A 12545-nucleotide genomic window follows, 5' to 3' on the forward strand; every position below is an offset into this window, starting at 1 on the left:
ACAGAGTCATTTACCACAACCCTCTGGTTGCAACCTTCCAACCAATTCCTTATCCACTGTACAGTCTACCCTTTGCACTTGTATCTCTCCAATTTAGAGACAAGGATGTTAATGTTTGCCCTGTCTCGTATTTTCCCTTAGCACCAGCTTCGACCATTGCAGGAAACAAGATGTATGGGCCTTCAGTCCACTCAACACAGATCCGAGTTTTCAGTACATAGGAAGGCTGGCATTCGCGGCCCACCCGCTGGTGAGGGCGGACCGCCGGCATCCCCACGTCGGGGCGGAGCGGTGCGGGCTGCGGGCGGTGCCCCGCGGCTGGAGGCCAATGACGGCCGGGACCGTCACGGCTCCGCGTCACGCGGGCAGCCGCCAAGATGGCGAAGGTCTCGGAGATGTACGACGTGACCTGGGAAGGTAACGCCGCGGCCGGCCGCTGGCCTGCTTAGGGACGAACCGGGAGGGCCTCGGTGCGGAGCGGAGGCGGTGCGGCCCGCGCGGTCTGCTCGGTGTTCGAGCGGGCCGGAGCTGGCGTACTGTGACCGGGCGGTGAGGAGAGGTGACGGCGGCTCCTGCCGGGAGCTCGGGATGTGAGTGACCGCACCCGCTCTCACCTCTCACCCGCTCTCACGGGAGCAAATAGCTCTCGGTTCACCCAAAGACCCAGTGCTGCTCTTTAAGAGCAAATAGCTCTCGGCTCACCTCCTGGCTTAATCGGCAGTTTGCATCAGTTCCCTCTCTGCTGGGGGCTGTAACAAGGTTTGAGCAGGCATTCAGATTTGTCTTTAAGCCCTACTGGCCAAGGAGACACCAAATAACAGCTTGGATGTCAGGCTGGTGGTAGTTTGATGGGTCCCTGATGAAGACACAGCAGTCCCTGGGGGGATTTTTACTCAGCTGCTTCCTGATGCCATCTTCCGGAGTGGGCTTCTTACTGTTTTCATTCAGAATTTGGGTAAAGACTAGAAAAAAGCATCTTTCCTTATCATACTTTATACTGTCTTTCATGCCATTATCTATTTGGTAGATATAGGGCAGTTCAGTAAAGTGTTATTTCTGCAAGTTCTTTTATGTATGCGGCGAGAAGGAACTGCAACAGTTGTGAAGCTTTGGCTGGAAAGTTGCAGGGTGGAAAAGAGTGTTGATTGACAGCCAGCTGAAAAGGCTGGTGACATCCAGATTTGTATCAAAAATAGCACAGTGAGCAGGAGCAGGAGGTGATCGTCCCTCTGTACCCAGCTCTTGTCACGCCTTGAGTGCTGTGTTCATTTTTGGGCCTATCACTACAAAAAAGACAGTGAGGTCAAGATGTGTATCCAGGGGAGAGCAATGAAACTGCATGGAATCTGAAACACAAGTCTTAGGCGGAGTAGTTGAGGGAACTGGGATTGTCCAGTCTAAAGAGAAGGCTCAGGGCAGACCTTATTGTTCTCTGCAGCTCCCTTATAGGAGGCAGTGGTGAAGTGGTGGTCAGCCTTTTCACACAGGTAACAATGATAGGTGATGGCCTTAAGTTGCCTCAGGAGAGGTTCAGGTTGGATGTTAGGAAAAATTTCTTTAATGAAGGAGTGATGAGGTTTTGGAACAGGCTGCCCAGTGAGGTGGTTGAGGCTTTCAAGAAGAAGAGTAGATATGGAATTGAATGATGTGGTCTGGAGCAGTCGCAGGCACAGTTTGATGGTTGGACTAGATGATCTTAGTGGTCTTTTCCAACCTTAATGATTCTATGAAGTAGTAGCGAGTAGGCTGTTGCATGGGAAGGAAAGTTGTGTTGGGCACTGCTAGCAGTATTGTTAGGCTTTCCCAAGTCTAATGCACGTCTGAAAATAATATATCTTTTCTCTGTCATTATGAAATGTGTAATAGGATAAGTGAAATTCTTGAACACACTGTGGAAAGACTCTTCACAGAGAAAAAGACATTTCTCTCTAATTCTGCTGGTCCCCAGCACAATGAGGCTTTTTATTACAGGGTCATTCCAGGAGGGTTGTGAACTGGTCCCTAAGGGAGAACTTGAACACGGCTCTGAGAAGTGATTGTAGCGTATCTTGAGTTTGTCTATAATGCTTGTTTTTGTAACTGGTTGGTATTTATCTGAAAAGTGTCCTTTGTGTACCGGGTTCTTGATAAACAGGATGACTTACTTAAATATTGCTCGAATATCAAAAGGGGACCAGGGGTTATGGAAGAATTACAAACGTGAGGCATGCGAAGTACATTTTGTACTCTATTTTTCACTTGTTTTTTTTCCTGTGACAAAGCTAGATGTTAAACTGTGATGAAATTGTAGTTTAGGTAAATGAGCTGCACAGGTGTGAATTAAAATACGTATAAGAATTAGAAACTGTGCAGTGACAGGGAGCCCAGAATTATTTATGTTATTCAGAATAACATAAATAAATATTTAATGTTATTTCAGTGGCACATTAAGGATGAATTTGGCCCATGAGTGGTTTCTTTGGAAAAGATACAGTCTATATAAAGTTATTTTAAAGACCGATTTTGTAGCACAGAAGTTAGCCTGTGTGTGCAGGATTAGCTGCATAGGATTAGTCTGTGCATGTGAGGCCATTTTGTTTTTGCAAGGATGTGTGTTGGTGAACACTGTATACAACAAAGAGAAAAGCCCAAATGAATTGTAAAGCTGAACACTGACTTCAGCATCTCTACTCATTAAAGACATCCACTTTAGATGACAAAATTGCTTCCTTCCTCTGACTTAGATGCTGAATTCACATTTACTATGTACGGGAAGACTCAAAAATAGCAAACGGTCTCACATTTTGTCTCTGTCATCATCTGTTTGCAATTAAATGATGATGAAATGTTTTTGTTGTGTTCCATACTGTGTTTGCTTGCTTCTTTGTATTTCTGTTTTCTGCCAAAACCAAAGGACAGACCAGTTTACTCTGGATTTTATGTATGAATTGATGTGATTACAGCAGGCAAAGGTGAGATCCTGAGATTTGAGTTGAGGCTGCTTTGAAAGCGGAGTTGATGCAGCCAAAGGCAGCACCAGCACTTCCAGTTGAATTTCCTTTTCTTCTTCCTGCAAGCACAGAGTGCCGGTCAGGCTAGGGTAAGGTCTGGGGTTGGAGACCTGCCTAGAGCAGGAGCCAGGGCCATACAGACCGTGCGGGTGGAGGTGAGACTGTTCTGCCAGTGGCAGTGTGGCTGTGGGGGTTTGTTTGCTTGGTATTTTAAGAGGAGAGAGTTGAGCTGAGGTGTGGTGGGAGATCTGGTATCTATAATAGTAGGGCAGTATAAAAATGAGCTCCAGAAATGTAACTGCTAGGGAATGGCCAGGGCGGTGGATTTTATGTGTCAGGGTCACATTTTCTCTTGTATGTCTTGTGTGTTTCTCTTTGTATGCCTCTGCTAACAGAACTAACTACCTTCATCTCATGAGGTGCTTTTAGATACTGAAGACTTTAAACCCGTGGTTCACCTGAATACATATGAGTTATTATAAAAAGGCTGCATAGTATCTGCTTGCTCAGCCCATATTACCTGATACTTTAACAGAAACAAGAATAAAATAGGCTCTATTTCCTTTGGCTTCCTGAAACTGCTGTGTGTCTTTAGGGAACAACAAGCACTGTGGCAGGTATCCTTGTTCCTTTGCATGTTTTGATTTGTATGGGCAGGAGAGCCTAAGACTAAAAAGATGCATCAAGACCAACCTGCATTCATGACAGAAGAGTAATTGCATCTAAAGCCAGGCAGTTAATAATCAGAGTGGTTACCCTTGTATTACATTTGGTTGAATTTCAAAAAGCAAAATGTAGCACAAAGGCAGTTTTACGGGTGATCCCAGATGGCTTCAGGTAGATAGAACGAAGTTCAGTGCTTAGTTTTTACCTGTTGGTCATGTTAACTGTGTGTGTTTGGAGGTGCAAAAAAGGTGAACCGCTTTTGAGTTCTCATAGTTATTCTAATGTTTTCTGTAAGTGAAAATGTATTAATGTGGAGCAGAAATAGTTTTGATGTTTGTAAATATAAGTGTAAAACTATGTGAAAGAAAACCCTTGAAGCCTGTTTTTCTTAAAACCGGGGCAACATCCATTAAATTTTATTGCTTGCTGTGTAACCACTGGCCTGCAAACCTAGAAGTTGAATTATTTATATTACAGCATGAACGAGGCTTGAGTGATGCAGCTCCAGAGGTCCAGTACATACACACATCTGTTCTATAGTAGTTCCCTTCTATTAGTAGAAGTTGCTTTTTCAGATCTGTTGCTTTCTAAACCGTGCTTTGTATGCATATTTTGGGAAATAAAGGTTAAATTCCATTCCTATCTGGAAATCTGAATCTTTTCATTTCTTTTCACTTTTTCCTTTAGATATGCGTGATAAGATGAGGAAATGGAGGGAAGAAAACTACCGAAACAGTGAGCAGATTGTGGATGTTGGAGAAGAGTTAATTAATGAATATGCATCTAAGCTTGGAGATGACAGTAAGGAAATGTTTGTCAAAGTATCCATTGCTTTTATTTCCTTTGTCTGATTTTGGTTTTCACTTTTTGACTCCTTTTTTATACTTCTCTGTTGCCTTTGTGTATCTGATTGGTAAAATAGGACTTTTTTTTAGTCTGAATATGTTGCCAGAATTCCCAGGTTTTATTTCTTTTTTTTTTCTTGCAGTGAAGACAGATGTAAAAATTACTCACCAGAATAGTTATTTTAGTATATTATTAATTAGACCATGATGTGAAAACAGCATATATATTTCATTTAGCTTTCATTTGACTGATTTTCTGTTCTTCAGCAGCACCGAAATATTAAAAACGGTAATAGAATGGCCTGGGCTGAAAAGGACCACAATGGTCATCTGGTTTCAACCCCTGCTATGTGCAGGGTCGTCAGCCACAAGACCAGGCTGCCCAGAGCTGCATCCAGTCTGGCCTTGGATGCCTCCAGGGGTGGGGCATCCCCAGCCTCCTTGGGCAACTCGTTCCAGTGTCACCACCCTCTAAGTGAAAAACGTCCTCCTAATATTTAACGTAAATTAAATTGTCTCAGTTTAAAACCATTCTCCCTTGTCTTATCACTGTCCACCCATTTCCCCTCCTGCTTATGTGCTCCCTTTGTGTACTGGAAGGCCACGATGAGCTCTCCCCAGAGCCTTCTCTACTCCAAGCTAAACAAGCCCAGTTCGCTTAACTTTTCCTCACAGGTGCTCCTGCCCTCTGATCATTGTAATTTTATAAAACAGAGAAAGATTTTCCAGAATGAAGTCATATATCCAGCAGAAATTAATATTAAAGCTGTTTTCTTTATAGCGTTACGCTAGTGATATTATAGATGAAGCTTAAGTCTACATTTTCACTATCCATGCAATTATTTTCATGTAAGTTTAGCTGACTTATACTAATTTCAGTAGACAGAATTTTGGCATACAGTGTTTCATATTGAAAAAAAAGTTGTTTGTTTTGGTCAGAACCATACAGTAGCACACTACTATAAGCATGATATATAACAAAGTATTAGTGTGTACTTACAGGCTTGAGTATTAATCTTGCACAAGCAGGTTTTTATTTTAATGATAGATCTTTTTTCTTCATTTCCCTTTTTTATAGTTCAGATAATTTAATATAAACTTAATGTATTTCTTCTAGTCCTTGAATTTTTATTAATTGATGTTGTGTGGAAACAAGTGGATTTTTGCAGTCATATTAATGCACTGTATTTACTAATACCTTAGAGTATTCTAATAATTTTGTTTCCTTTTAGTAAGTTAACTTTTATCTTGAGTGTCTGACTGTATCTGGTGTTCCAGAATTCACATGGCTATTTCAGAAGAGCATAGTCATGAAGTGCCTCTGGAGATTCAATACCTGAAGGCACTGTTCTCTACTCTGAGGGATATTACAGTGTAGCTGTAAGGAATGTGGTTGGTAGGCTGCAGTATGGGCTTTATACAGATACCTACAAAAGAATTGTCACTGTTTCCTTCTTACTTAGAAAAAGAACCATTTGTAAACTAAGCTTGGTTTTATTCTCAAGTTACAATGTTGTTTGCAATTTATGAGTTACATTTTAGTAAGGAGTTGTTGAGGATCTTGTTCCTCTCAGTTTGGAAGACATTAGCTTCTGTTTCAGTTCTGAAACATATGTAAATCAAATCAGGTGTTCCTAGTAAGTTTAGAGCACTTGCAGTACATGTAATGGCAGAAGGAAACATTAATACATGTCTTTTATATAGCTTGTATAGCTGCTCTGTTAAGTTTTTCAAATTCAAGAACATAGTGGACCTAGAATAGAACTAATATAATCTGTCACTTATTTAGAAAATTTGCTCTATTCCAGGAAGAAAACAATATAAAACTTCTGGCAGGAAACAGTTAAGGGAAATTTGTTTCCATTCTAACCTGTGGCTGTTCTCTAGGTCTGTTCAGAGAGCGTGTCCTAATGGGGATCTGTTTAAAAGTTTGCAGCTATGATGTTAGGAATACCAGAGTATTTGAGCTTTTTACCTTTTGGTGTGTCAGGAGGTACTTTTTTACTGAAAGCAATAAAACTACTTAAATGCATTTTTAATTGATTCCATCAGTTTCTTGAAACGTCCATTGTTCTGTAGTGATCCACAGAAGTAAGAGGGGAAAAATATATGGACATAGTTCATTGATCTGATTTTCATCCTAGGTGTTTCCCTTTATGTTAAAAAAAAATAAATAAAAATGATGAAATCAGTTATCTCAATTTATGTCTCTTTTGTGTCCAGTTTGGATAATATACGAACAGGTGATGATTGCTGCCCTGGACTGCAGTCGAGATGATTTGGCACTGGTAAGTTTTTAAGCTGACTTTTCTCTCAGCCTTTACGTTTTCTTCCTTAGTCAGGATATCTTCCTATCTTCAGGATAGCAGTTTGGACAGTTGTAGGATATTCTGAACTCCATAACTTGGCCTTGTAGGATATCAAGAAATAGACTGCTGAGAAGAAACTGCCTCCACCCTCCTTCTTTAATGCATTTAAGTAGATTATGTCTCTTCCAAAATCTATTAAAATCTTCACAGCTTCTCTGATACGGGCTAAATTTCACAAATACTGATGCTGCCATGTTGTCCAAAATGTGTTTGTTAAAAAATTCTCAAAATATATAGTCTTTTTAATGTTTTGAGGTAAAAATGCTCCATCACTGTATAAATTATATTGTATAAATAAATGCATTTCTGTGTTTGGATCAATTTTGGTATTTATTTTCAGGAAGACTTTCATGAAATTGTTGAGGCAGCCAGCGCTGAAAGATCAGTTGTGAAACACTGTTGTTTTTACTAACCGTGGCAGAGATTTTGAATTTGTTTCTGTGCCCTCTTAGAGATATTGCTCAAGGTGTGGCAGTGCAGAGTTTTGTATGCAGCTCAGAAAGGAGGTAAAAAGCTTAGAGGGAAACAGAGGTTATTATTATTATTTGACTAACTTCTGATGAAGTAGTTAATTAATGCAATTCAACATTATATTTGAATTTTTCCTACAACTGTAGCCCCAAAGGTTTTTTAGCAGACAGCTTTTGATGTTTGCGCTTAGAGGAATGGATCTCATCTTCTCTAAATGAGGCTGAGATGAATTTTACAGTCACTTGGAGAAGAGAAGGCTCTGGGGAGATCTCATTGTGGCCTTCCAGTACTTGAAGGGAGTGTATAAACAGGAGGAGGAATGGCTGTTTACGAGGGTGGATAGTGATAGGACAAGGGGGAATGGTTTTAAACTGAGACAGGAGGTTTAGGTTAGATATTAGGAGGAAGTTTTTCACGTGGAGCATGGTGATGCACTGGAACAGGTTGCCCAAGGAGGTTGTGGATGCCCCATCCCTGGAGGCATTCAAAGCAAGGCTGGATGTGGTTCTGGGCAGCCTGGTCTAGTGGTTGGCAGCCTTGCGCATAGCAGGGGGTTGAAACTGGATGATCGTTGTGGTCCTTTTCAACCAAGGCCATTCTGTGATTTATCTGGCTTTTGATTTGTGTTTCTGTTGTTTGTATTTTGCTTTGGTGAAAGTGGCTGTTGCTAGTAGGCACCTGCATTACCAGTATTTACATGCTTAAGTTCAGATTTGTATTTCTTTACCTTTTGTCATTAATTAAAATTAATTATTAAAATTAAAAAAACAAGTGAGCTACAAACCTTGCACTGCTGTGTAGCCACAGCTATGATATAATTCCTCAGTTTGCTCTGGGGAAGTTGTAACTCAGTCCCTCTATCAAACATGCCATTTTTGTGTTTTTGCTAATCTAGAGCAATCTGTCTATGTTGAATTCCTTTTATCCAGCCCAGATGTCTCATTGATTTCAGGAGTTAGAAGTTATACCTCCTCTTCCAAATGGCTCTAGTCAAGCCACTGACAAACATTTTCTTTGGATTTCAAAGTTTTATTTAAAAAATAAACACAGAGCACAGAATTAGCATCGTTTGTTCCATTATAAGATATCCATTTATTAAGGAAGTATCACGTAAGTTCTTACTGTCTTTATTTTTCTTAACTGTCTTGTGTTATTATGAGGAAACTAAGTAGACTTCAACGTTTCATAGCATCAGAACACTTTTAGTAAATGAGTTTACTTTTGAGGGCAAATAACTATTTCCAGGAAGCCTCGATGATCTAAAAAGCTAAATGGAAAATATTTCTTAAAATGAGTCTTCTTGCAGACAGTGTTTCAGTTTCTGAACTTCTACGTATCAATGTATTTTATTGCTTATTTAATAAATGGGTATTTACTTTTAATCAGAGGTCACATTTCAGGCTGTTGAATTCATCAGCTTCTCTTTTCCCCTGCTTCTGCGTTCACTGTAGTATTTTTGATTTTATTTGTACAGTTTTGTCTTCAGGAACTAAGGAGGCAGTTTCCTGGGAGCCATAGGGTGAAGCGATTAACTGGAATGAGATTTGAAGCTATGGAAAGGTAAAACCTTTATTTAACAAAAAAATGTATTTTCTATGTGGAAAAGTGCATGCTATTTCTTAAGAAGGAATTCAGGCATAATAAAAGCATGGCAAAGCAATGCTATCCAGTTTCTATAAAGAAAATAACGGTGTGCACGATCATGTTATGTTTAGTCATTTTTTATTGTGTTTTTGCTTGTACTATACAGTGTTACATTTTTGCAATGTTCCGTCAGACTTGGTAGATTGGAAAGATCTATTACTTGACAGTCTAAGTTATTATACAGTAAAACATGAGGCACTTTTTTGGCAGGGTCTGTGAGGTATACATTTCATCTTGCAGACCTAGAGCAGAATATGAAAATGACTGACAGACTTTTTTGCTTCACTGTACTTCTGTGCTCCTGATCGCTTCAAAATGGAGCTCTTTTTCTTTGTTTTCCAAGTGTTTATAAGTCCAGTAGAACTTAATGTGAGTCACTGTAGAGTTCTTTGTAGAAGCAATTCAAGAATGGCAGAAACTAAAAGAGGAAACATTGTAAAATATCTTATAAAATGTTTATAACATACCAAATTTAATAAGAATTATTGAAATAATGAACAGTTGAGAACTTACTTTTCCAAAGGAATAAACTTCATTTTGTGCCATACAGAGTTAATGGGATTTCGAGCTTTTGGCCCATCTTTAATAAAGGAATCGGAATTTAGAAATGAATGTCTAAATACTTTTAAATAATATATTTATTAAGCAGATGTTCTTTATCCATTTCCTTGCAAAATTAAAATTGAAAGTATGGTTTGATATGATCCATGAGTGAAAGTCATTTGCTTGAAACAAAAAGGGAGGATAACTGAGTTTCATTAGCACAGGAGCAGTCTTGGTGCAACTAGAAGTGCCAGGTTTCTCTATGTGTACCCGAAAAATTTCCATTAAGCTTACCAGTCTCCTTGTGGTGTAGGGTAGGAGTATACTGAGAGAGCTTAGCAGTGTGTTTCCCCCCCCCCCCCTTTTTCCCAAAAACAAAAGTGCAAATGATCATAATTCTGTTCAGGTGTGTTTGTCTACACTGAAGATGGTACTGCATGGAAGCAGATCTCTGTAGGGGATAATGTCCCCCCAGACACTGTGTGTTGTTTCAGCAATGAAGTGGGACTGAGCTTCACCTTTTCACAAGCATTTTTAAAGTTGTTTTGGCCAGTTTAAATCCTTGAGACTGAGCTATGAGGGGAGCAGTGTAATGGGAGCCAAGGTTACTTGTGAACAGGTTTTCACTGGAAACTGGAGGAGAAAGAGGGGCTTTGGGTGTGGGTCATTGTGTAGAGAAGCCCATCTATGATTATTCTGAACTGTGCCTTAGGAAGTCCTGCCTCTTTCCACTGCTTATAAATGAAGCCTAAGGAAACCGTGTCTGGGGTGATCACATGCTCTGTAGAAGTGAAGTTCTCATTAAATTCTGAGTGCCTGTGAGAATTGTTAAAATTCTGCCTTTCTCACCAGAAAGGGGAGATAATGAGGAACATCCTCATATACACTTGCTGTTCAAGAGAATACTCTTCTGGAACTTGACTTAGTTAACCTGAGGTTATGAGCATTGTGTTCAGTCTTGTGAAATACATAGGATAAAGGTAACAGCTAATGGGGAACACAGATATGGCATTTAATGGTATTTCTGCTCAACTAGCTGGTAGCAGTCACCTTCTACTCATTACTGCTCTTGTGCTGCTTTTCACATTTGTGCTTACACCTTATGGTAACTGGGACTGAAAAGCTGAGCTATGCATGTTAGAGCAGCGTTCAGGAAGCAGTGCGAGTATGTAATGGGTGTCTGAGGTGAGAAGGGGATGTGCAGCAACAAAATCAGCAGTACCTTGGAAAAACTGCTTGTCAAAATATTTGATAAGAAACAGAGCATGCCCTGGTTGTGTGGTGATAGCTTGGTAGCTGTGTAGTCCAATGTATTTTGAGTTAAATTGTTTAATTTGTCCAGTTTGTGTTCTGCACATGGCTGGCTAAATGGATAAACCTGTTTGCCAGAAGACGTACAGCATTTATAGCAGCTGGAGTAACCTATATCGAGCAAACTTCAAATAGCAGAATTAATTTATAAAACCTATGTAGTGGTGGCGGAAAACAGTTTCCTTTGACGATTTGTGTTAAAGTCCAGGGGTTGCTCTAGCATTACGAGTCCTTGTAGTTTACTGTTTGTAGTTTAAATTTATAAAATCATAACAGAAGGGACATACGAGAAGTTTTAAATTGCAGTGATGAAGTGGAAAGTCATTATTTTGAGTAGCCTATCAGATTTTGGGGTTTCTGCTTCTTAGGAAAGGAGACTTGGGTTGTGGTGATTGGATCTATGGGATACAGAAGAACAGAAAGAGGGAGTATGAAAAGCTTGGTGTAAAATGTATGAGTTCCTGAAATTGTATTCCATGAATGAATTGCCATTTATTTTATTTAACTTTGCCTGCACAATTTTGTTTGCATAATTATATTCCATATGAAAAGTACAGGAGTGTTATTAACTATTGCAAGGACAGTCATATAGCCAAGAGTTCTGTTTTAGCAAAAATAAATGTGAATGATTTCTTTAAACAGGTATGATGATGCCATCCAGTTATATGATAGAATTTTACAAGAGGATGCAACCAATACGGTAAGTTTAAAAAGTTTATTTTTAACTTCAGCAATTTATTTGAAACTGACATTTTGTGGGTTTGTCAGTGTTACTGTATTTGTTTCCTTTAGCTTCCTAGTATTATCAATGTGTGTGTTACCTTTGTTGTAACAAATAAGATTCTCTTTGAGATGATGTGGCTTAATACTATGTCTCCTGAACTTAAGCAAGTATTATAGCTGTTAATTTTTCCAGTAATCCTTAGTGAGACATAGGTTGATGTCACTTAACAATGATTATTATCAATTGTTTGTTTGAAGTATATGTTTGTCTGTTACTTGATTTTGAGGAATTGGGTCTCTGTTGGTTAGACTTCTGTGCAAATAAAATACTTTGTCTATTGTGGACATTTGGCAGTCTCTTGTAAACCCTCACTGGTACATTTTAAACCTCTGCCTTTCTGCACTTGTCTTGTTTGATGTGTTCTGTTATTTAGGAGTCAAAACAGATTATGGGGTTAGCAAGGCTAATTGGTATATCAAGTGCAAGCACTAGCATTAAGTAAACCATTACTGAAAAGAGGATGATGACAAATTATTTCAAGGCGACGCATCTTGAAATAATACCAAGTTGATCTCTCAGACAACATTGATAGAATAAAGTCAGTCATTTAACATTGATTTAAGTCAGCAGTTTTTTGGTGTGTAGGCAAAAAGAGCTATTTCAGTTCTTCACTCCTGGTTTTCACTTTCCCTCAACTAGTTTGTCTTGAACTTTGTTTGCAAGACAAATGTAGGTGATCTTAGTAAGTCTGTAATGTTTACAGCAAGAAGTTTTAACACAAGATGTATGGATTACTGACATAAATTTTCATGTGCACAACCAAAAATACATTAAGTCTTCCAAGTCATGTTACAATGAGAAGGAAACCATCTAAAGTGAAGCAACAAGAGTAGGTCACTTAGGTGCACATTTATGGCTTTCTGCTAAAGCCTTTGGAAAATGGAGCACCATATACAGTGACATCTGTAGACCACGGGTCTTT

The 12545-nt window shown here is 39.3% G+C and overlaps 1 protein-coding gene across 3 annotated transcripts in view; it reads left to right on the top strand.

Annotated features, from left to right (window-relative positions):
* Positions 1 to 285: 285 nt before the first annotated feature.
* EMC2 (ER membrane protein complex subunit 2) overlaps positions 286 to 12545 on the top strand; it is a 34309-nt gene continuing 22049 nt past the window's right edge. For 2 of the 3 annotated variants that reach the window (XM_015856120.2, XM_015856122.1), the window contains exons 1-5: positions 286 to 417; positions 4344 to 4457; positions 6725 to 6789; positions 8816 to 8901; positions 11482 to 11539. In XM_015856120.2, the coding sequence (XP_015711606.1) occupies positions 378 to 417; positions 4344 to 4457; positions 6725 to 6789; positions 8816 to 8901; positions 11482 to 11539 (363 nt within the window). In that variant the 5' untranslated portion in view covers positions 286 to 377. Of the gene's footprint in view, positions 418 to 479; positions 591 to 4343; positions 4458 to 6724; positions 6790 to 8815; positions 8902 to 11481; positions 11540 to 12545 lie in introns of those variants that run through there. The other variant, XM_015856121.2, reaches the window with a different exon arrangement.

The sequence above is a fragment of the Coturnix japonica genome, chromosome 2 (genome assembly GCF_001577835.2).
Source record: "Coturnix japonica isolate 7356 chromosome 2, Coturnix japonica 2.1, whole genome shotgun sequence".
Taxonomy (NCBI): domain Eukaryota; kingdom Metazoa; phylum Chordata; class Aves; order Galliformes; family Phasianidae; genus Coturnix; species Coturnix japonica.